The 23,770-nt window shown below is 38.9% G+C and overlaps 3 protein-coding genes across 10 annotated transcripts in view; all 3 read right to left on the reverse strand.

Moving 5' to 3' along the window:
* Positions 1 to 6,296, reverse strand: part of smtnb (smoothelin b) — a 54,451-nt gene extending 48,155 nt beyond the window's left edge. For 7 of the 8 annotated variants that reach the window (XM_058374623.1, XM_058374618.1, XM_058374620.1 and 4 more), the window contains exon 1: positions 5,776 to 6,296. In XM_058374623.1, coding sequence (XP_058230606.1) covers positions 5,776 to 5,826 — 51 coding nt within the window. In that variant the 5' untranslated portion in view covers positions 5,827 to 6,296. Of the gene's footprint in view, positions 1 to 787; positions 873 to 5,775 lie in introns of those variants that run through there. The other variant, XM_058374622.1, reaches the window with a different exon arrangement.
* Positions 6,297 to 9,141: 2,845 nt separating this feature from the next.
* LOC131343140 (cyclin-O protein B) lies at positions 9,142 to 15,224 on the reverse strand. Its single transcript, XM_058374577.1, has 3 exons — positions 14,876 to 15,224; positions 13,179 to 13,364; positions 9,142 to 11,823 (listed from the first exon to the last, which is right to left on the reverse strand). Exons 1-3 carry the CDS (start codon positions 15,083 to 15,085, stop codon positions 11,266 to 11,268), a joined length of 954 nt encoding a protein of 317 aa, XP_058230560.1. The 5' UTR covers positions 15,086 to 15,224; the 3' UTR covers positions 9,142 to 11,265.
* Positions 15,225 to 18,527: 3,303 nt separating this feature from the next.
* Positions 18,528 to 23,552, reverse strand: isca1 (iron-sulfur cluster assembly 1). The gene is made up of 4 exons (XM_058375728.1): positions 23,418 to 23,552; positions 21,399 to 21,452; positions 21,206 to 21,311; positions 18,528 to 19,462 (listed from the first exon to the last, which is right to left on the reverse strand). Exons 1-4 carry the CDS (start codon positions 23,496 to 23,498, stop codon positions 19,314 to 19,316), a joined length of 390 nt encoding a protein of 129 aa, XP_058231711.1. The 5' UTR covers positions 23,499 to 23,552; the 3' UTR covers positions 18,528 to 19,313.
* Between the last annotated feature and the right edge of the window lie 218 nt (positions 23,553 to 23,770).

Below are 23,770 nucleotides of genomic sequence, written 5' to 3' on the forward strand. Positions count from 1 at the left end.
TGGACCTTATTTATAAACCTCTTTGAATTTTGATGCTCGGTTTGATTTTATACGCATGTGACTTAGTTATACGAGTCTTTAAAAACATCTCGGTGGAAGTTAAAGCATGTAAACCAACTTCCATACGCTGAGAACCAGAAGGTTTGATCATCTACATGGTGCTTTATTTCTGTTGCTGGACCTCCGCACAGTGTGTAGTGCAACTCAATGACCTCACATGTAGGAGCAAACTCACACTGGTTGGTCTTTTCTATCAATTTGTCTGCAGGACATTTTCCATGGGGCCGCTACGTGTGTGCAGAGACGAAGCGTCTGAACGCTTTGTTTAAATTAGGACCAGTTAGGAAAACAAGCTGAACCTAACACAATTAGCGAGTGAAAAAAATGAATGTGAATTATTTATGCGGAACGAAGAGTACTGGAAAATGACAGGGAGTTACAATAATCAGGAGTCTAGTGAGAATAAAAGATCACGGGGAAAGACACTTGGTGAAACATTTACTGTGTATTAAACATAAGTAATAAAAAAAAAAAAAAAAAAGCAGGAAATAACACTCATGATCTCACACACAATAAAATCTAAGGTAGTAAAAAAGCTGCACAGGCGTGGATGATTACTCAGTTTGTTATTCCTTTGGATGTACAGCTGGACAGATGGATGTCTGTCAATTCAAAGTGTTTAATTTCATAAAACGTTTAGTTTTAGTTTAGTGCTTTTTAAGAAATAAGAGCTTGAATGATCTATTGGAGTTGAATCAAAACATAAAAGAAAAAAAAAAGTACTTACAAGTGAGAACAGAAAGCAGTTCAGTTTTCTATCCGGTTTTGGCCATGAACAGTTTTATTTAAAAAAAGTAATAAATTATTCATTTTCAATGCGACCTGCTACTTCTAGCTAGTAGATGTGTTTGTGTCCAGCGACGTGACAAACTCCAGAAAAGTTGCACTTGATGCAAATGCAGAGCGACTGGCTGCCAATGGGAGAGAAGAGCGCATGTGATCCGTGACGAAGAGCACACGCTGCTTCTCTTTCATCTTGTATGATATGATGCAGATAATTTTATACACAAACACCGAATCTCCTTTTATTTTAGCCGCAAGAAAACCGACGTGGAATGCTAGCTGCTCCACCCGCTGATAAACACTGTTACTATGGCAACCAAGGAATAGCTACTGCTGACTTTGTAGCACAGACTCGCAGAGATCGAAATCACGGCGTGTGTGTGTGTGAATGCAGGATGAACCGATCTGCGTGATTAATCCTTTCCTCTGGACTTCCTTACGATCACTACTGAACCTTTTCCCTCGTTCTTCATCGCCTGCATTAATAGGAGCACGTTTCATGTAAACTAGATGTATATGAGTGTGTTTGTGTGTGTTGTGTGCATGTGACATGTAAATAAGGTATTAGACTCAGAGTTTGTGTCCTTGCAGCTTAGTCAGGATTTAAACTTTGGCTTATTTTGACGTCAGAATCTAGTTTCCTGAATCAGACAAAGCTCGGGATCGCTGCTTTAACTTTCTACAGGACATGACTAAGTCAACACTAATACTAGGTTTACTGGTTGCACTGTGGTCACATGACTGGTTGCATAACCGCAGGAAGGAGAATGTTCCTAATAAAGTGGCAGGTGAGTGTCTAGCCAGTGAGTGTCTACACAGTCAGAGCTGAGTGTGAAGGATGAGCGACGTGTGTGAAACCTACTATAGAAACAAGTCGTACTGTACAAGCGACACTGACTCATCGGCACACGTGAGTCACCTGCGTGAACGCGTCTCAGACTGAAAGGTGATCTCACACGTCCTAGCGGCGGCTTCCTGCGCGATGACTCATTGAACCGTACAGTTACGTCGTTAAATCTGATTACATCGATCCCCGGCACTCACCCGGTGCTCGCATTTCACAAGGATTTCAAATCCTTTCGACACACTTGTCTCATCTCAGCAGAGTCAGGTTTCTGTCTGGATCCTCGCAGGTTTCTTCCTCACGTCGTCGCAGGGAGTTTTCCGCTGGCCTGAACCTCGCACACTGGGATAGATCAACTTTTTAAAATGATATCTTATGCGTTCTGCCTCTTCGTCTGTATTACAAAGAACAACCTCTGAAAATGGTATGCTTTTTAATGAACCTCCACGTTTTAATGAGGATTCGGGGAAAAGGGGGTTTTTTGAAAGCACCGATGTATGATTGCCACGTGACCTCCACAATCATCAATCCCTCTAGGGTTTTTTATTCTGTTTTTAGAAGAAGAAGCCTTTATCACCAAACATACATTACAGCACAGTGGAATTGTTTTCTTTGTATATCCCAGCAGAGGAAGTTGGGGTCAGAGTGCAGGGGCAGCTGTCCACACTAATAAGTTTTCATTTAAAAACGCATGTTTCTATCTGTTTTGGCCTTCCGTTCACACAGAGACTGCGTTTTTTGGCCAACAAAAATGTATCTTTTTGAAAACGCTCTCTAAGGCACATAAATTGAAAACAGCGTTTTCATGTCACAATGCAGACTGAGAACGATGGCTTTCGAAAATGAGGACACATTTTTAGTCATGTGACCAATTCCATCTACATCCTCGATCTTTTTGCAACTTTATACTCCTGTGTTACTCACAGCAACAACTCCACCTGACTGTCGGTCCATTTAAAAAACTCGGTGCTTTTCCTCGATGTATTGCCACGAGGTTTCAAAGAGCCGGAAAGTAAATAAACATCAGGCAGAAATGACGCAGGTCAAAGCGTCTTACTTTTACTCATGAGTTTACAGACGTTTCAGTGTGGATGAACTTTTGGGAAACGACTGAAAACGATAATGTGGACACTGAGCATTTTTAGACAAAAAGGCCGTTGTCAAATTTATCCAGATTAGTGTAGACGTAGCTTATGATACAGTGTCTCTGGAGCAGAGAGGGTTAAGGGCCTGGCTCAGGGGCCCAACAGTGACGGGATTTGAACCCTGATCTTCTGATCAACAACCCAGAGTCTTAACCACTTGAGCCACTTTTATTTTGCGATCGTTGTGGCTAAAATGCATTTTTCTAAATTTCTGTTCTTTGTTTGAGGAATCTAACTGAATCTGTGAAATTTCCAGCATAGAATTCTTCTCTTAAACTCCTCCCAATGAAGACACATGACTATGGAGTATATGGAGCTGTACTCATGTTCAACACACGTGAATAGAAGATTGTTTTTGGCTGAATGCGTGTTGTGTGGACGTCACCCGACGTCTCGAAGGTGCGAAAAATCTGTTTTATTTAAGAAAAATGAGTATGCTCCTCAAATATTGCTGTTTGCTTGATTTCATTTAAGTTTCTGTGAAGGTGGAATCCTCTACACTGCTGTTTTCTGTACTGTGCTTTAATTTCATGTTTGGCTGCTTTGCTGTATAAATATACACCTGATCATGTCGGCAAAACAAACCAAAACCAGCAGAAATGAAGACATCGTGGATCGGACGCTCAGTGACACGTCCAATGTTCCGTTTTCTATCCTCACGTTTCACTGTGCACGGGAAACTTTCGGAAAATATTACTAGTGGAGCCAATATGTAAAGAAAATAACACCTTATCAAATAGACTTCTGAGATAATGATGAGATTTAATTAAAAGTTTAGAATAATAAAGTTTCAGATGCTGCCCTCAGACCTTCGCTTTAGAGTACTAAGAGTACCCGTGGCCATTGGGTTAGTAAATTCTCTTTGCTCTGATTGGTTATCCGGTCTCATGTGACTGGACATGTATTCAATCCCTCACAATTTCATTTCATAGCTTTGCCTTTGAAGAATCAAGGAAACTCTGATATTTGCTGGAGGCTACAGTTTTGCAAAATTAGAGCAAATTTTCCACGGAACTGGGTGGAGACGGGTCGTGTGATGTCATCATCACACGACCATTCTGACAAAACTTTGATTCACACACGTGGAACATGAGCAGTCATATAAAATCATTACATATGTCTGCCCTGGCAGGCGTTTAAGAGAATCCTGTGCTTGCAAAACAAAATAAATTCGAAAATCCAAGCTGCATCACATTTTTTTTTAAAAAGCCTAAATAAGTAAATAATCAAGCATTTTTGGCTGAAAAATCTTTCACCATATCCTGGAGGGACTGTGTATCGGTCTGCCTCGTGTTTGCTTTAATAATACAAACATTTTGTGCTGATGTGGTCAAAACACGCCTCTTATAATAAAGCCGAAGTTAAAGATTGTAGCTGATAAAACACTGTATAATTATTTACTGGCGCACGCGCACACACACACAGAGTCATGGGCAAACACAAAAGCAGAACACAACCCCATATGAGTCTCAACACTAACCACCTCAGCTGAATCAATAACACACCTGTGGTCAGGTACGAGTGTGTCTCAGGTAGAAAGAGAGAGAGGATATCAGTGTAGCTAAAAAGGACGTTCCACACACAGGCCTGTAAAAACATTAACACACAGGGACATGCCCAAGCTACTCATAACCTGTCTACCACCTTCCACTGAAATATCTGCTTTCTTTTTGCTTTGTTTTGTTTTTTTATCTGCTGCATGAACTGCATGATCCCAATCACGGTGGCAGTGGATAAGGGGAATACAGTGTCCTGGGAATACTGGGTGTGAGATGGGAATACATCCTGGATGAGATGTAATCATTTTGTGCCAATTTTTCTTATAAATATTTGTGAATTTGGTTTTATTTAATCAGTTATGATGATATGAGTCTACATACAGTATATCTTGCATGACGCCTGTATTGCTGCCTGCACAATATCATGAGAAATCTTGACGTAAAAGCCTTTTTGATCACACAGATGCCCTCATATGATGGGAACTTCACCGGTTGTTCTTTTTTTTTTTTTTTTTGTCAGAAATCGAGATACCCGTATCAGCTCTCATCTCCAGACTCATGCCTGAACGCACTCATGTAGTAGCAGAACCACATCTGTGATCCAAGTGGCTGTTTCCTGTCCAGCACACGCCCTGAATGTTCCCATGTCCAGGAAAAAATTAACGTTTTAACAGACACTAAATGAGCCTGGCTGAAAATGACGCATTATAAAAGTACTGCATAAAACTTCCCCTTGAGGAAAAACACTGGCTTGGAGTCATACAAAATAACCTTTGTGATTTTTAATGATTTGCCCAGGACTCAATGAGAAAGTTATTTGGATATTTAAAAAAAACAGCTGGGATAGTATTCACCATTATAAAGATAAAGATTTTTATTGTTATTTTATTTCAGTTTGATTTAATAATGAATCCAAATCCAAATCCAGTGCTTGTATAATAACTTCATGTAAAGGAAGTGAGTAATACTTTTCTGTCCAGTTGAAATGGTGTGAGTCAGACCTCTGTATGTGTGTGTGTGTGTGTGTGTGTGTGTGCAGGTGTGAGCTTGGCCAAAGTCCAGTTTTTTGAATTGCTTTACTTTATAAATCTGTAAAATGTAGATTTGGATGTTTTTTGTTGTTCTTTAGAGAGTTCTCCTGTCTTTAAAGTTACATAAGTTGTTTATTTTGTATGACGTACGTCCTGTATACAATATAAACAAACAATAATTCAAGTTAGAAACCCTCTAATGAGCACTGTGACAAGAAAATACTATTGAATTATTATATTATATTCACTACACAAGATAGAGTACAATATTAACTAGTTATATAAAAGCAGTACATTGAGCCCACCTTGTCAGTTTGACTTAAACAGGGTCTTATTCCTCAGGTGGTCCTCTATTATCAATAACATAAACTCACAAACCCTATGAATAAATCTCAGCTTTAAAATGAACTCACCAGTGTCTGAAGTGACGTTTCATCCAAACTGGAGTATCTGTGATCAGTCATTGTGACAATTCACACTAAAACAACCTAAAATAAACCTTTCTACAGCTTTCTTCTGCTGTGAGTCTGAGCAAAGCTTCACCAGTCTACAGGTTTCCCAGGATGTGAAAAACTCTCATACTACAGGAGAATAAAGGCAGAAAATCCAACATGTTCTTCAGACAGATGCCGGTTAACTGTATAAACTAACCCCAGATCTAGTCCAGTTTATCACCAGTATACTGGTCCTTGTTGCTTTGGTGTGAATCCTGCTGAAATAAACTGGATCCAGTTCACAACAATCCCACCTGCATAAAGATCCGGATGAATAAAAGTGTCCGGAACAAAAGAGGAGGTCTATTACAGATCTATTTTCTTTCAAACTACAATAAAAACGAGTCCACGCGAGATTTGCGGAAAAGAAAGTGAGAATAAAAGTACTATCGTTATATAAGTCAGTGCGTTCACACTGCAGTCCCTGTGAAACAACTGAATCTCTCTTCCTTCCACGTGAATAATTAAACACAAGCCCCGCCCCCAGGTATCTCAGCCAATAGGAAGAGGAGGAACAGGAGCGTATACTCTTTGAATTTTTTAGCGGGTGGTTAACAGCGTGCGCACGTGGCGCCGCCTAACGTAACTGTCCTGAAAGGAGGGCTTTGTGAAGGTAAAGGTTTGGTGGAAAAGACGAACGGACCAGCTAAAACAGATCAGATCTGTCTACAGTGAAACTACTCGTGTTGAGCAAAGCATTCATCATCTTCATAATAAAATAGACCACTTAAAGTTAAATAAGCAGCTCATGATTTCTATATATAAAGCTCTGGAAAAAAAAAAAAGAGACCACTGCCCAATCTCCAGGTTTGAACCCTATTGAAAACCTCTGGAATGTCATCAAGAGGAAGATGGTTGGTCACAAAAAGAGTGGCATAAAGTTCCCCAACAGCAATGTGAAAAAGTGGTGGAGAGCATGGAGCCAAAACACATGCAAATCGGGGTTATTCCACCAAATACTGATTTCTTAATGTTATTGAGCCAAAGCATTAACACAATTTGTTCACAAATGATTTGCGTTTTTTTTATTTGAGTTATTAAAGCCCTGCAAATACTGCATGATCTCGGGTTATTCTGATGTGATGTCATTTCCTTTAAATATACACTCTAAATAACAATAGTTATATTTTGAATTTAGGAGAAATATTGTCAGCAGTTCACAAAAAATGAAACAAAACTGTTCATCTCACCAATACATGCACCTGTAAGAAAAAAACATAAGAAACTCATTATTTTGCAGTGGTCTCTTATTTTTTTCCAGGGCTGTATATATATATTTATATTATTATTTAACATATCATCCATTCTTGCGTTGCTTTAAAGCTCACCACGGCTGTAAAGACTGACTATTTAAAGAAAGGTATCATAGCCGTAATGTCAGTTTACTCTAGTGTGGTCTCTCTCAAAACCACAAGACCTTGCTCAGTGGATGTTTTCCAGTCAGCCAGTACATATACAAACAACCAAATAATCCATCAGAAATGAGACTGATAGCTTGATAAGAATCTTTCCAATTGAGCTGATAGAAATTTCTATCTGATAGAAAGGGGTGGTGTTGAACATCTGATGGCTTTGGCACAAAGAAATTCATTTTAAATCTATAATAAATTCAGAAATCACACTGATGCTCATATTTACATATATATATATAATGCTTGAAAGCTTCCACTTGACTATATACAGCTGTAGAAAGATCATTATTTATAATCTCACTCTTCAGTGTCACTCAGATGAAGTTCTCAAGGTTTTTTCCTCATATCATCTCAGGGGGGTTTTCCTCAGCACTTTTGCTTCAGGCTTGCTCATTAGTGATCAGTATATGTTTAAATATTAAACTTTGTCATTTTTACTATATTCTGCATTCTATTTTTACAATACACTAAACTGAATTTCTGTATTTATGTAAAGCTGCTTTGAGACAACATCTATTGTTAAAAGTGCTCTTAGTTAGCGCTCTTATTATTAAGAGTTTTCTTATGATACTGTCACTGATATAATAACAGGAATACTTGATACAGTTGCAGAGAAAGCTTACCCGAGTTAGATTTCAGAGAAAAAATTGAGCGATTGCACAACAGAACTGTCATGTATGGCTTTCACTGTAACTGGATCAGTAGTAGTTATTATTAATCACCAGGAAGTTACCAGCATCAGACGATACACAATACCCCCACACCCATGTGTGGTTCTTCCCAAAACTTTTACCACAAAGTTGGAAGCAGATGGTTGTACAGAATGTCTTTGTATTCTGCAAAATTCAAATTTCACTTCACTGGAACTAAGAGGCTCAAACCTGTTCCAGCATGACAGTGTCCCTGTGCACAAAGCAAAGCACAGGGACACAAAAAGCAAAGTTTGAGAAGTTTGGAATGGAAGAGCTTGAGTGGTCTCAATCCCACTCTTTACACACAATGCTGCAAGAGAAAAGCACAGAAAATCCTCAGCTTTCTCGCTGCAGACCGGACAGCATCACCACTGACTAAGCACCTATTCTTAACAGTTTCTTTCCAGCCACAGTTACACTGATGCCAAAAGACATGATGTAAGGAAAGAATGTCTACCTCATCTGTGAAGTCTTCATCTCTGTCATATGCTACATTTATTTACTCGCTGCTTCATAAGCAGTGTATATGTATATGCATGTTTGTGTCTTACAGATACTCTTTACCTCAATTGGAATGAAAGAATATGAATAATAGCACCCATAGTTTACATCTTAATGTATTTTCTTACATTTCTAATTTTATAGTGTGTCATTTATAGTGTTTATTGTGTGCATATCCTTCCAGCTCTCTTTAATATAGCATTAATATTAACCTGTTTATCCTTTCATCTCTCGTTTTCTTCCTGCTGATTCAAAGAGCTTTGTAGAAAAATTCCTATGCAGTCTGTATGTGTACAAATGTCTAACAAATCTCTTGACCTCTTGAACACCTTTGGGATAAACTGGAACACTGATTGAACCCCAGACCTATTCATCTAACATCAGTGACTGATCTCACTAAGGCTCTTGTAGCTTGTAATACAAATCCTTCCTAGAAGAGTGTTGGTTATCATAACAACAAAAAAGGGGGGAATAAATCTGGATTTGGATGTTTATATAAGTGTTATGTTCAAGTGTCCATAAACATTTGGCCATATAATGTATATCAGTAATAATTACAATAACTTTATCCATGTCAAATCCATGTTGATGCATCTAACTTCTGGTGGCCAGATCATTGAGAATGAAATGGGAAATAAAAGAAACACACCACATTATATTGAACATTTTGTTTATTTAAGCAAAAATATCTGTAACCCTGCCGGCTGATCTAAAACTCTGCACTAGGATGATCTATTTCGCCAAATAACACTGAAAAAGTAAATGACACTCATCATATTGTGACCTTTGCATTATAAGGTTCTGATCGCACCCCATCACTAACGTCTATCTCATCCTAAGGTCACAACGCACCAATGGAAATACAATTTGTAATCATTTCCTGCCTATCATTTTCTAAAGTGATTACACAAACTGCTAAAAACCACCCAATTTGACAATAAGATAGTTTAGTCTGGTTTTAATCTCCTAGCTAAGTGGAAGTCTACGTTCTCAGAGTCTTTTAAAGAGAGAAGAAAAATAGCTCTGACATCCATGTGCATGGAAAACATTTTCAGAGGAACGGCAATCAGCAAATGCACAGCAATGATGAATTATCTACCAAATAAACGGAATATTTCACATAGTTTTCTCTCCACCCAGAGCACCTTCCTGTTTCCACAGGCTTCCGCATGATTGACAGCTGGGGACAGAGGCGTACCTCCTCCGCCCACCCTGTCCCAGCTGTCATGAGTTCATCAGACATCTGCTTTTAGTACAATTTCACAGAGGAATTAAAGGCAACATAAAACACCATCTGTTTGCATGCTCCGTGAAGGGCTGGAAAAATCCGTAAATTTGATTTTATTGTCTATTTGTTGCTACTTGATTTGCTAGGAGACTGTCTTTTGCGTCATGCTCTTAATTCCCACACGCTGTTTTCCAAATTCGAGATTCCGTATAGCAGACGTGTGTGAAGTCATTCTGCTTGAATTTCCTGAATTTCTGAACCGGACGGCTACTCCGTCGCCCAAATAAAGCAATCTGTGCTGCATAGATACACTGCTTGACCCGAATGGTATGAGTTCAAATCCCAGGTTTATTGAACCACTAACTGTAGGTCCCTTAGGTAAAAGCCGTTAACCATTATCCTCTTCATTATACGCTTCGATTAGTTCTGCCTCAGACAATTTTTGGACTCTTTAACACAAATGTATTAAACCAATCCTTAGGGATGAGTGATTTATACTTTTGCTTGTGTTTTTCTCCCTATGGATCTAAGAGCTGGGAATTCATCATCATTGTTACTATTTATAGCACAGAATAATCCTGTAATACACAGCTTAAAAACATTATCATGTGTATAATAAAGTGCTTATGTATAAAGCTGTGTGTGTGTGCAGAGTTTGCATTCTCATGCTTTAGGGGTTTCCTCGTGGTACTCTAGTTTCCCCCCCTCAATCCATAATCGTGTTACCTAAATTGTCTGTAGTGGGGGAAGTCCCCCCCTCAAGCTAGGCCCTCGACCCTCAATTGCTTTTTTGTATAAAAATAAGGTAAGTTGCTCTGGATAAGGGCGTCAAATGCCATAAATCTAAATGTAGTGTTTGAGTGTGATAGTGCCCTGTGATTTACTGGCACCTTGTTCAGGGATCCTGTACCTTGTGCCCTGACTGCATGAGCTAGACTCTGGGTTCCCTGTGACCCTGTGTAGGACAAGCACTACAGAAAATAGATGGATGGACCATCCTACAGTTTCACCACAAGCTGTAAACTACACAAGTGTTTGTAACATGATTAATACATCAGTATAAGATGAGTCAAGATTCTTTTACAAATGTACTATTTTTGATTCATCACAGGTCTTGTTTCGTTTATAATCACCTAATAAGATATACTTGAGCTTATTGAGCATTAATGAACTGTTTTTATGTTTGCTTGCTGTTCTTTGCATTATTATTTGTCTTAGTCAATAAAGCTGAAGGGTTTTGTCTACTACATACACTTATATTTAGCGAAGCTGAAGACCTGATCTTGGCCTGTTTAATTCATTCAGTGTCTATCGTGCATTGTTTCTTATTCAGAAACTGCTTTTTTTTTAGCAGTAATAGGGTCTATACAGAATAATTAAGATATTACTTGTGTTATTTGAACAGTCTAAACCACAGACAACCCAGATGAATGTGCATAATCATATCAAATAAAAAATATCATGAATCAATATATCTATCAACACAAAATATAATAACATTTTAATAACATATTCATCCTTCATATTTAAAGAAAAGTAAATACAAAAGTCCTGGAGAAGACGTGACAGTGCTGGTTCAGAGTGTTATTAAGTCCTGAACTGACTCTTGATTGAGAGACACTAATAGCTGTAGCTGTTGTGTGCATTGCTGGGTTAAAGCACAATGGTCCGAACCATGTGATTTTTCATCTCTGACACAGAGAAAGTCTAACATCTCTGAAGAGCTGGTGTGTTCCACTGAAGACTGTCTCCTTAACAGGTCCTTTGCCAGGTTTATGGCACTTTGTACGATCACAGACGGTTGGTATTTGTTAAAAGCGTAGTCTGCCAGACTCAGCTCACACACTTTACCCGCTAAACATTTATACCTCTTTATGCTGAAGAGCTGCTCTTCACTGGCTTTCCAGCACCGGGGCTTGTTTTCTCCGTCGAGGATTGTTTCCTCCGCTCCGGGCGTGTATCTGGATAACTCACGGCTGATGAAGTAGTCGAGAAAGAAAGCGAGAGTCGGTGCAGCCAAGCGGAAGTTGAGTCTGAGGAGAATGAGGCACTCAAGATTGCAGAGCTGCTCTCTGGAGAAAGCGTCACAGCAAAGTGAGAGCAGCTGCTTAATGCGTGGGGAGCAAACTTCAACCTGAGAGAGTCATAACAACACACACATCAACACAGTAATCATGTGCTGTTGTATTTCTTTCTAATCAAATCATTAAAAATAAGAAAATTCCTTTTAACTTCATATGTTTTGCTTCATTCACAGGAGACAGTTAACTGCTTGTACACTGATTGATGTGCCCTTTATTAGGCACACCTACTCATTCATGCAATTATCTAATAAGCTAACATATAAAATCATACAGATATGGGCTAGCAGCTTCAGGTAATGTTTACATCAACCAGCAGAATGAGGGAAAAGAATCTCTGTGATTTTGACCGTGTCATGATTTTCTATACCAGAATGTAGCAGGTTGCAGTATTTCCATAACTGCTAGTCTCCTGGGATTTTCCCATGCAAGTGTCTAGAGTGTTTTCAGAATTGTGCAATAAAGTAAAAAACATCCAGTGAGCAGCAGTTCTGCAGATGAGATGAGAAAGGTCAAGTTTCAAGCACTCAGATAAGCACTCTGTACAACAGTGGTGAGCAGAAAAGCATCTCAGGATGCACAACATGTCAAAGCCTGAGGCAGATGAGCTACAACAGCAGGAAACCATGACGGGTTTCAGTTCTGCCAGAGAAGTGAGACTCACCAAGACTGGTGAAGGTGATGTAATGGTGTGGGAAGTGATTTTTCAGCTAACTTTGGACAGAATACCAATCAATCATTGCTTGAATGCCACAGTGTATTTGAGTATTGTTGCTGATCATATGCATCACTTCATGACCACAATCTACCCTCTTCTAATGGCTCCTTCCAGTGTGATAATGCACCATGACACAAAGAAAAAGTCGACACAAACTGGTTTCTCGAACGGGACAATGGGCTCAGGGCTCTTCAGTGACCTGCCCAGTCACTGGATCTGAATCTAGTAGAAAGGTTTGGGGATTTTTGGACAATATTTCAAAGGACAATTTCCAACATCTCGTGGAAAACATGCCATGGAAAATTTGGGCTGTTTCAAGAGCAGAGTATTAGTATTAGTATAGTGATCCTAATAAAGTGTCCAGGCATTTACACTGTTTCAGCTTTCTGATAGAAGAGAGACAGCACAGCCTTGTGGCAGATGGTGTGTATCTCAGTCCACTTGCATGGGGGCTGCTGGGTAAATCTCTGGGTGGCCTAGAAAATAATCAGGCAAATATTTTGGTGCTTCTATTGGAGTTTCTAAAGCAGCCCATCAATCTACTGTAATAAGCATGATGGGTTGTGCAGTTATGGGAAAATAATCAACGACATCAGTCTCTTACCATATTAGCCTATATTATTTATTTATTAAGTGACCCTGACAGCTAAATGTTAGAAGCTGTGAGAGATTAATAAAATTAAAACTTACGTGTTTGGTGGCGATCAGTAAAGACGTCACGCCGAGTAACTGGAAACAATCTGCTGCCACCGATGTTGTGACCAAAAAGCGGTCCATGATGTTGACGGCCAAGCAGCAGGATTCGAAGGACAGCTTGAAGTGTTTGTAAACAGCTAGGAGCCAGCTCACTAGTTTACAGCGTGCCTCGGCGGTTATCTGTGAAAACATTAGCAGAACTTTTATTTTTGGAAATGGGAATTTAAACTGAAGCATCATGGGATAGAGCTGCGGTGTGAGATTCAACAAAACAAGGCTCTCTTTCCTTCATGATTCCTGTGTGTTTACTGTCTTAGGCTTGGATGTGAGAGCAGTGACTGTTCTCTGAATAATGAGAGTATTAGTAATAGTATTCCTGATGAACCTTCACATACTCTCGGCATCTTCTCTCCTCACTTTATGAAGAATCTTCAACCAGGACGATCAACATGGTTCGAAATCAAAACTACTAAACATTTTATCCAAATGTATGTTTCCCAAATGTAAAAGCGTTACTATTTCTTCCAGCTACAGTTTAACAGATTCTTTGCCACAAGCCCATAGGACAGCAACAAGTGAGATGAGTTTATTATCTGAGATTCCAGATATCACCAGATCTGATCTGATACAATATGGAACATATCTGATCCATCCAGGATTTAGATGGATCAGAGAAATTAACACAAAATCACAGTGTTATCCAGAGGAGATTACGATTTTCTGTAGATTTAGGTCGAGGTACATTGTGTGACAGCTTCACAATTTTTATTCAGCCAAAGCATGTGTTGAACATGAGGACAGCAATCACAGAAAGTCATTACATATGTGTCTTCCCTGGTAGGAGCTTAAAAAAGAATCCTGGGTCAATTCAATTAGTTAAAAAAAAAATTTTAAATTAGCCACAACAATCACAATAAATAAATAAGAAAACAAACAAACAAACAAACAAACAAATAAATAAATAATGTTTGTTTGTTTGTTTGTTTGTTTATTAAAAACTTATTTCAGAGTGGCTTCATTAGTCTGACACTTATCACGTGGTGGAGAATTTTTGGCTGCAACAATCACAAAAATAAATAAATAAATAAATAAATAAATAAATAAATAAATAAATAATATTTATTTATTTGTTTGTTTATTTATTTATTTAAAAAAGCCTTTCAGAGTAGCCTGATTACTCTGACACTTATCACGTGGTGGAGAACCATCTGAAAATTATTCTGTGGTGATCTATGATAGAAGACTGATAATGCACACACACACACGTTAACAAGCAGCAATTTATTTCCTACAGCCATGTTTTTAGGAGTTGGGAGTCTCTTGGTTTCTTCTTCATATCATCTCATTGGGGATAAATTTAAATGTAAAATGTATATCCTGAATTATGACAATGTCCATTGTTAAAAGTGGTATAGAAATAAAATTGAACCACGGCATGTGGTGTGATGAGTCCTGATATAAAGCAGATTTAAAGTTTGCATCCCTGATAAACTTCCAGTAATGTCCAGCATGTCCCAAGAAGTGTTTATTCCACTTTACTTATTAATTTGTGTCTAATCAATATTGATCCGCTTCTAGCAATACTTTTTGTCATCACTGTAATCAACATCACTGACCTGGAAAATGGAAAATATCTGGACCCTGGATCTGAAAGGTACGACATTGGCTATTTTGTTGTGTACAGCTGTTACCTGTGGTTGACGAGCCAAACAGTCCAGAGCAAGGAAGCCCTCCTGGTTGTTTCTCTGAATGATGAAGCAGCTCTCGTCGTAGTCACTGTGAAGGCAGTCAGCTGTCAGTCTGTCGCATGTGGGTGCTGACCAGGTCCGAGTGGAGTGAAGAGGAGATGGAGAAGGACTGTGGAGGTCCTCTTCAAAACCAGAATCACTTAAAGTGGACATCTTCACTCTGACAGCACTCCGGCTTTCTTATCTCGCACCCTCTGACTTTGTCCCGAACCCAAACCATGACTTTGTTGGACAGCGTGACGTGGGATGTGAGGTTTTTCCCGGGTAGCTTAGCGCGCATTACCTCCTCGTGCCCGCGTCGCCTTGGCAACTCACCTCGGGGAGCGGCGTAGCGTCCCATATGGCCGCTACAGGAGAAGCCCATTGGCTGAGTCTCAATTAAAGCGCGTAGTGCACTAAGTAGTGTGCATTAGCTGATGTTTTTACTCTAATGGAGTGTGCTCTTATAGGGAGCTGGCAGCTTAATTAGGATATAGCCTAACGACACCGTTTGTGTAGTCTGAAATGCCGGTTAATTGGGTAGCCTAGCCTACCTTGTCAATAAACAGTGTACACACACACACACACACTTTTTTGTGTTGACATCTTTTAACTTTTACCACGTCATTGTTTCATTATTATTAATATTTTATTATTATTATTATTTCCCTCTTCGCCGAGGAAACAGGAAGTACATTAAGTATACTTGGCACATCATCTAATATCAGTACACTGGCAAAAATTTTTGTTTGTTTGTTTTCCCCCAAACCTAATTTTAGTGTCTCGGTTTTAATGAGTCACTTCATTTGATATGTTAATGGTTTCTTGTGTAGGAATAACACAAAACATCAATAATTAATAAAAAAAATGCAAATCTCTGCTCGGATTTCTCTCTTCTGTTGCATTTTACTTTCTTGGTTAGCATTTATTGACTAATTAAGTAAAAAATATAATATTCTTGTATGGGGAACAAAGAAAAGAGACACTGGAACAAAAAAACAGCTTTATATTTTTAGAAATGTATTTAGCAAGCCAGAGATTATATTGAGGAAGTTGTCCTCTTCTTACTAAATAATAATAATAATAAAAATCATGGCATTTACATTTACTTTATTTGAGTATATTAAATTTACATTTAAATATGCTAAAGTAAAAAAAAAACTCAATTTATACATTTATTTATAACTTCAAAGTACTCGTTAAAGCTCAGAAAGTTCTGTTCTTCTCTCATCCAGACAAGAATGCTAATCTTTCATTAACAATAACCAGCACATCTTCTACAGAATAATGCTACACAGTTAGCAGTTAGCGCTTTAGCTATCTGGGTGAATCTGAATACTGAGAGACTCAGCCAGCAGAGTGCAGTGTTGAACTAAAGGAAAGTGCTTGTCTTTGCCTCAGGACAAATATTTCAACCTGCTGGAGTATGCTAAAGATTGATATAAAATGGGGTTTCCTTTAATTCCTAAGAAGACATGAACTGTGTATACGTTATCCACAGTATGGTTGCTAATTGGTGTTTGCTAAGCATCAATTCCAGTAATCTACACCGATCAGCCATAACATTATGAGCAGTGAGAGGTGAAGTGAATAACACTGTTGATCTCCTCATCATGGCACCTGTTAGTGGGTGGGATATATTAGGCAGCAAGTAAACATTTTGTCCTCAAAGTTGATGTGTTAGAAGATTTGAGTGAGTTTGACAAGGGCCGAATTGTGATGGCTAGACGACTGGATCAGAGTGTGTCCAAAACTGCAGCTCTTGTGGGGTGTTCCCGGTCTGCAGTGGTCAGTATCTATCAAAAGTGGTCCAAGGCTCACTGATGCACGTGGGGAGTGAAGGCTGGTCCGTGTGATCCGATCCAACAGACGAGCTACTGTTGCTCAAATTGCTGAAGAAGTTAATGCTGGTTCTGATAGAAGATGTCAGAATACACAGTGCATAACAGTTTGTTGCGTATGGGGCTGCATAGCTGCAGACCAGTCAGGGTGCCCATGCTGACCCCTGTGCACTACCGAAAGCAGCAACAATGGCCATTTGAACTGGACCACAGAGCAATGGAAGAAAGTCTGATGAATCACGTTTTCTTTTACATCATGTAGATGGCCAGGTGCATGAACTGGAACACTTACTGAACATCAGTACCTGATGTTAGTAATGCTTTTGTGGCTGAATGAACACAAATCCCCACGGACACACTCCAACATAAAAGTAAAGCTCATTATAACAGCAAAAAGGGGGATTAAATCTGGAATGGATTGTTCAATAAGGACATATGGGTCTAATGGTGAGGTGTCTACACACTATTAGCCTAGAGAGTTCAAATTTAGCTAATGATTAATACTGAAACAAACAATGGAGATGGTATGGCAATTTCAAGCTGAAACTGTGTATTTCAGATGAAGCAAAAATCATGTTTTCTATCAGTAATAAAAGTTCATTTTCGTATGAAAATGTGTGTACTTTTCAAAATAAAACCATTTAACCGTTTACTACTTGAGTACATTTGCAAGAATTTTTCTTCTTAACTTTGAATTGAGTTATATACGCAACAACGAGTTTCAGGGGTTGACTTGGCCTCCAAATTCCCCAGATCTTAATCCAATACAGCATCTGTGGGATGTTCTGGACAAACAAGTCCAATCCATGGAGGCCCCACCTCACAACGTACAGGACTTAAAGGATCTGATGCTAACATCTTGGTGCCAGATACCACAGCACACCTTCAGGGATCTAGTGGAGTCCATGGTTCGATAGGTCAGGGCTGTTTTGGCAGCAAAAGGGGACCAACACAATATTAGGCAGGTGGTCATAATGTTATGCCTGATCAGTGTATTTTGGCTGAATGTACTTATGATTTCAACACAATATCTATACTTTCAGTTAAGGATCATGTCTCAGTACGTGTCCCAGAAGTCTCCAGAAACATGAAATTTTTCACAAAATGTCACAAAGCATCCTCTAAATGATTACTATTTCGTTCTAAACACAGATTTGTGTCTCTCCCACTCCGACATTTTGTTAGAAAGTGTTAATTGTTAAATGTATTGAGACTTTTGTGATATTTCAAACCTACAGGCATTATGATGTGAAGGATGTGAAAGTATTCAAAGCTGTTGGCTTTATGAGTTAGACCGCTCCTTATGTGCTCTATTATTAAGTAACTCTTACTCAACACCCTAACAAGTTGCACTTTAGAGAAGTGAAGTTTTGAAATATTAAAACATTAATATACTGAAAGAGAAGCTACTTCTGCAAATCTTTTCTTCCTTAATGTTCTGGTGTGATGAAATTCCTCAGTATTCAGATTTTAGCTGCTTCACTTTCCCATCACTACTGATTATCTTTATAAAATCTACATTTTTAATTAGATTAAAGACTGACTTTTGTTGAGGCTGATTTATAGTGGTTCCCTGCTACCAACCTGTGAGCAAATCAGTGGAACATCGGCTTATACCCCTCAAATAAGTGTTTCTTAAATTTGTTTATCACTCAACTGAATCTAAAATTCATACATTTTGGCAATTTCAGCCAATTTCTCAAGATCTGCTCCACATTTTTTCCATTTCAAAGACTTCATGTGTGCGAGATAAGAAACCATGCGTCAGTGCATTTTTATGTATATCAGCTTTATTGTGCGTTAAAAGACAGGTTTTTTCCTTTTTTCTATTTCTCTCTCACAGATTTTACAGACTGATCAGCATCAAGGACACTTTTTTATTTAAATACAGTCATCCATACTCAACACCTGAGTCCGAGTCTTACACTTCCTAGTTACTGATATCTCACACGTCTGGTTCTTATAAATATACACCATCCTCAGGGATGCAGGGTTGTTTCACATGCTGTGCTGCATCTCTAAGCAATTTTAAAGAGCTTGATATTTAATAAGTTCTATCTTATAGCATCAGTGTTCAGTGAAATACGCTGAGTGGATTATAAAACAAACAAATGCATGGCATATGTTGAGTGGAAGCCTTCCTTCTCTTTCTCACGCGTGCACACACACACACACACACACACACACACACAGCTCTGTTATATAACGAGGACATATGAGCATACTGGCATATAAACAGACGACTCAGCATGAAGAAAAATGTCTAAAAGAGAATGATGAATGCATTCCAAATTTTCTGTCAAATAAATACTGACCCATATTGTACATCATTTATCTTTTACATTAGATACTAAATAAAACAGAACACAAAAATTCTAGTCATTAAACAGTGGTGATGAAGACGTTCAGTTGGGTGCAGCACAGGGAGCTGAGCTCCGATGCATCTACATCTCTCTCTCTCTCATGTCGGAGTCTTTAATTTCCACATGGTGGTTCTTTGTCTCTGACTGGGGAATGGGAGTGTGATGTACACTGGAAAGTATACATGACTTGGCAGTTGTTTAAATATTAAAGCTCTCCCCACAGCCACATGTTCCCTTGATGTTGGGGTTGTTAAACACAAACTCGCTGGAGAGTTTCGTCTCGACAAAATCCATCTCTGTGCCCAACAACGTCAGCTGGGCCTTCTTCTCAATGAAAATTCTCACACCTGGGAAAGAAAAACATACAATTATGTTTAGAGCATGAATAGAGGTGCAGTAAACTGAGTACTCATGTGCTACAGGGGAAATGAGGGCAGTGTGAGGAGTTACAGTGCTTAAAAACTTTCAGGGACTCAAAAAATTGGTTTTCTACTGATAGAACCAATACAATACTTTGGTGAAGATAAATACACTATATTGCCAAAAGTACTGAGTCCTGACCTCAACCCTATAGAACACCTTTAGGATGAATTAGAGCGGAGACTGTGAGCCAGACTTTCTCATCCAACATCAGTGTCTAACCTCACATATGTGCTTCTAGAAGAATGGTCAGAAATTCTCATAAACACACTCCTAAACCTTGTGGAAAGCCTTCTCAGAAGAGTTGAAGCTGTTATAGTTGCAAATGGCGGAACAACTTCATACAGTATTACATTCATGTGCATGTAAAGGCAGTTTTGGTCTGGCTCACAGTCAGTGTTCCATCAGGTTGAGGTCAGGACTCTGTGCAGGCCAGTCAAGTTCCTCCACACCAAACTCACTCATCCATGTGTTTACAGACCTTGCTTTGTGCACTGGGGTTCAGTCATGTTGGAACAGGAAGGGGTCATCCCCAAACTGTTCCCACAAAGCTGAGAGCAGGAAATTGTCCAAAATGTCTTGGTATGCTGAAGCATTAAGAGTTCCTTTCACTGGAACTAAGAGGCCAAGCCCAACCCCTTTTGGCAATATAGTGTATATCAATAGAATGGAGAAACACTCACCGGAAGTTACTGAAAATTCAAAATTCAAATCACTGAGCCTACTTTTCCCACACATTCAGAGAGTGATGATCTGATTAAATGAAAGGACTGGAGGTTGTACAGGGCGTTCTACCAAACCCAGCCTCATAGTGTTAGTGTACATTTGTATATTTTTACACCTGCACCAACAAGAGCATCATGGTGTGAGGCAGCACAGCTGGATGGGGAACAGCACTGAGCAGGACAGAGGGTGGAGTAAACAGCTGAATGTACCCTCAGCACTGAGCTCCATGACCTGCCCCCTGATCTACAGCAAGGCCAGGAAGCTCATCCTTCTGAACAACAGACTCTACTCTTTTGCTGTGGTCAGGGAAGTGCTTTTATTTCCTGAAGACACTTTGCACTTTGTTCATACCACTAATCAATATTTATATCCATTTAAATGTTTAATATTTTCTACATATTTTTCCCCTTTGCAACTATTTTTATTTTTACTTTTATGACACATACAGTAAAAAGCATTTTTCTACATATCATGCTGTGTATGGTTGTGTATCTGAATAATACAATTTGACTGTGATGACCTTAGCATTTTTTTCTGGACTTATGGTACATCCTTGTAGCATCAAATGTAAGGAACAAATATCCAAGTGAACCACGTGCAACTCAGGTTACAGAGCTGCTGGTCACAAGACAGGGCTGGTGCTGGGGTTATTGAAGATTGTAAAGGTAATCAATATTCACTGTATGCATGTGAGCAGGTTTGCTGATTCCTACAAACCAGACATGACTCCACTATCAGCGTGCTCACTGTTACAGAGCCTGACCTTTACCCTCAACACCCCAGCGACATGTCTGGACATGCTTCTGTCTTTTTATTAAAGTCACTTTATGCAAAAACATTCTCCAAATGAATAACGCAAATATAATGAAACACAAAGGTAAAAATGCAACACATCCACTTTTTTGTTTTTTTGTATAACACATGCACATCTCCTCATCACGCACCGTCCTGTAACACCTCCTCGTCCGATTTGTCCTTCTCCTTGGTGTAGTTGAGTGTGTACGTGAGACCGTTGCATCCTCTGGTCCGGACACCAACTTTCAGCCCAATCTAAACAAGTCAAAAGAATTATTTTAACATATGATCTAACAATAAATAAATAATCAGGTCAGGCATGAAGTGAATCAGTCTACTTACATATTCGGGTTTATTCTGTAACAGCAGCTTGATTCTGTTTACAGCCGAAGGTGTCTGAAGAGAAACATTATTGATTTTTAATTAAAATAATCAATGCATCTGTTATGCAGTAGATGTAGGAGAACTAGTGCTAGACACCATATAGATTTCTTACTGATCCACCAATTACATATGGGCTCAAAAATAACAATATTCAGATTAAAAAACCCTTAAACTCTAGTGTCATGCAACTGAGTTTTGGACATTTCCAGCAGATGTCTCATAACTGTCTCCAAATATTTAATGGATCTTACTGTCCAGATAAGACAACTTATGATCTAAATGATATCAGTGGATGCAGGAAGTCAGAGCTAGAGTTACCTTTTTCAACCACTACTGACTTAAGCTAAAAATTAAAATGAGCAACTAATGTGTCTGTGAGTTGAGCTCAGTTAGAGAAGTGCCAGAGAGCGGTGGATTTTGCTGGATGTATTCAGGGAGAGGCTCCGGTTACTGAGTGTGTGTGTGTGTGCGTGTGAGTGATGTGGTACTTTACATCATATTGACTGGACTTGCAGTTGAGGACAACTTCGAGCTTTGGGAGCATTTTCTTTGGGTTTTTCCATTCAGACAACAGCAGTTCTGAGTTACAATCCACTGCTCAATAACCCAAAAATTGAATCTCCAGCCAATATATTTGTACCATTTTTCTTGTTTACAATACACACATACACTTTTTCACCCCTATCTTCTTCTTGCACTTTTTTTTAATCATCTCTATGTCAGAGAAGTAAGTAGGTATTGTGTAACCAACGGTGTTCTGGACATATGATGATTAACTCTTGCATCTAAACTGAGAGTTTAAGCAGGAGCTGTGGCTTTTTTGTGAAATGAGATTGTGATATTTTATGACTTGTTTACGATGCCTTCATGCTGGTTAAAAAAAATGATCAACAATCTGGAGTGCTTTCACTGGGACATATCGATCTGTCCACATTAAATATTCTCTCACACACTGTTATATAGAAGAAATAATACACTTCAGACCATGCAGTTATATGAAAATAATGAACACCAGGGTGGTGTGATATGGTACGACGTCCTGAAGCGTATTATATTCATATGACAGCACTGCTCTGGTGTGTGTTATTCCACTTATGCCACAGCAATCTGCCAACAATAACAATATTTATATAATAACGTCTAACATTTTAACGGTTTATATTCCCGATCACATGACGTGCAACTCTGAGAGACAGCTTAGGATCTTTCCATAAATGTTAAACAAATGTCTCCTAACCAAAAATAAATATCACCACCTAAACAAAAGTACATTATACTTTATTTAAATCTATTTATTATGAGTCTTAAGTTGGGTGTAAGCTGTTACTATGGGAACAACCGCGCACGAGATCAAGCGCCTTAATAAGAAATTTAAATAATTTACATCTTCTGACCAATCAGAATCCAGCTTTTAACTCTGTTTATCTATATTTCCCTAAACTTTCCACCCATCCTTTAAACACAGCTGAAACTAAACCCATAAGACTGTATGTATGTCACTGTGTAAAGTTAAAAGGCTTTACATGAGGAAATCGTTTAAACAATGAGTGTAATACTAATATCCACTGCTGTGTGTTTGTGAAGCATTGTGTTTAATAATCCTGTCTTTTCTCCTGAGACTCAGTGACGGTTTGATCTTAGGAGGCTCCTCTTGTCAACACCCATATTAACACCAAGGAGCTAAGGTCAACATTACACAATCTATCTAAACTAACCAACTGGATAAAGTGATTCCTTTACAAAATGAATTCATATTTCTACTGCATTACATTTGACAGAGAAACAATTCTCTAACATTGATCAGATGTTAGCGTTCCCAAGAAACTGCCAGAATGTTAGCCGGTCATCGCTAGCTGAGTAACCTTGCTAATGCTAAGCTAACGATAACGTGTTTACCTTCACGTAGGGTTTTACTCGCTGTCTTATCCGTCGAGTTCTGCTACATCCATATATAAAATATAATGAATAAACACTTACCAGCGTCAAAGCGGCTCTTGGTGATAAAATCTTTCGCCTGCTAACCGCCTTCACAGTAGCTCTCACTATGGAGGCAGACATGTTGACTATCACAAAGTTCTCTGTGCCTAGATGTAAACACCAGTGAAAGATGAACCACCCACAACCGCAAGACCGTCGATGATTGGCTGTTTATTTGACAGGCAGTCTCTTTGTCCAATCAGAAGGCCCTGCAGCAGCGCGACTCTTTACGTAACATTTGTGTTCAAAATACGGGTGCAGCTTGTTTTGCAAATGTGTATATGATCAGCAGAAGAAATGCAAATATCGAACATTTCAGTGAAAGATGAACAACTTGTAACCTTTTCTCTTAC

Source organism: Hemibagrus wyckioides, linkage group LG22 (genome assembly GCF_019097595.1).
Source record: "Hemibagrus wyckioides isolate EC202008001 linkage group LG22, SWU_Hwy_1.0, whole genome shotgun sequence".
Taxonomy (NCBI): Eukaryota; Metazoa; Chordata; class Actinopteri; order Siluriformes; family Bagridae; genus Hemibagrus; species Hemibagrus wyckioides.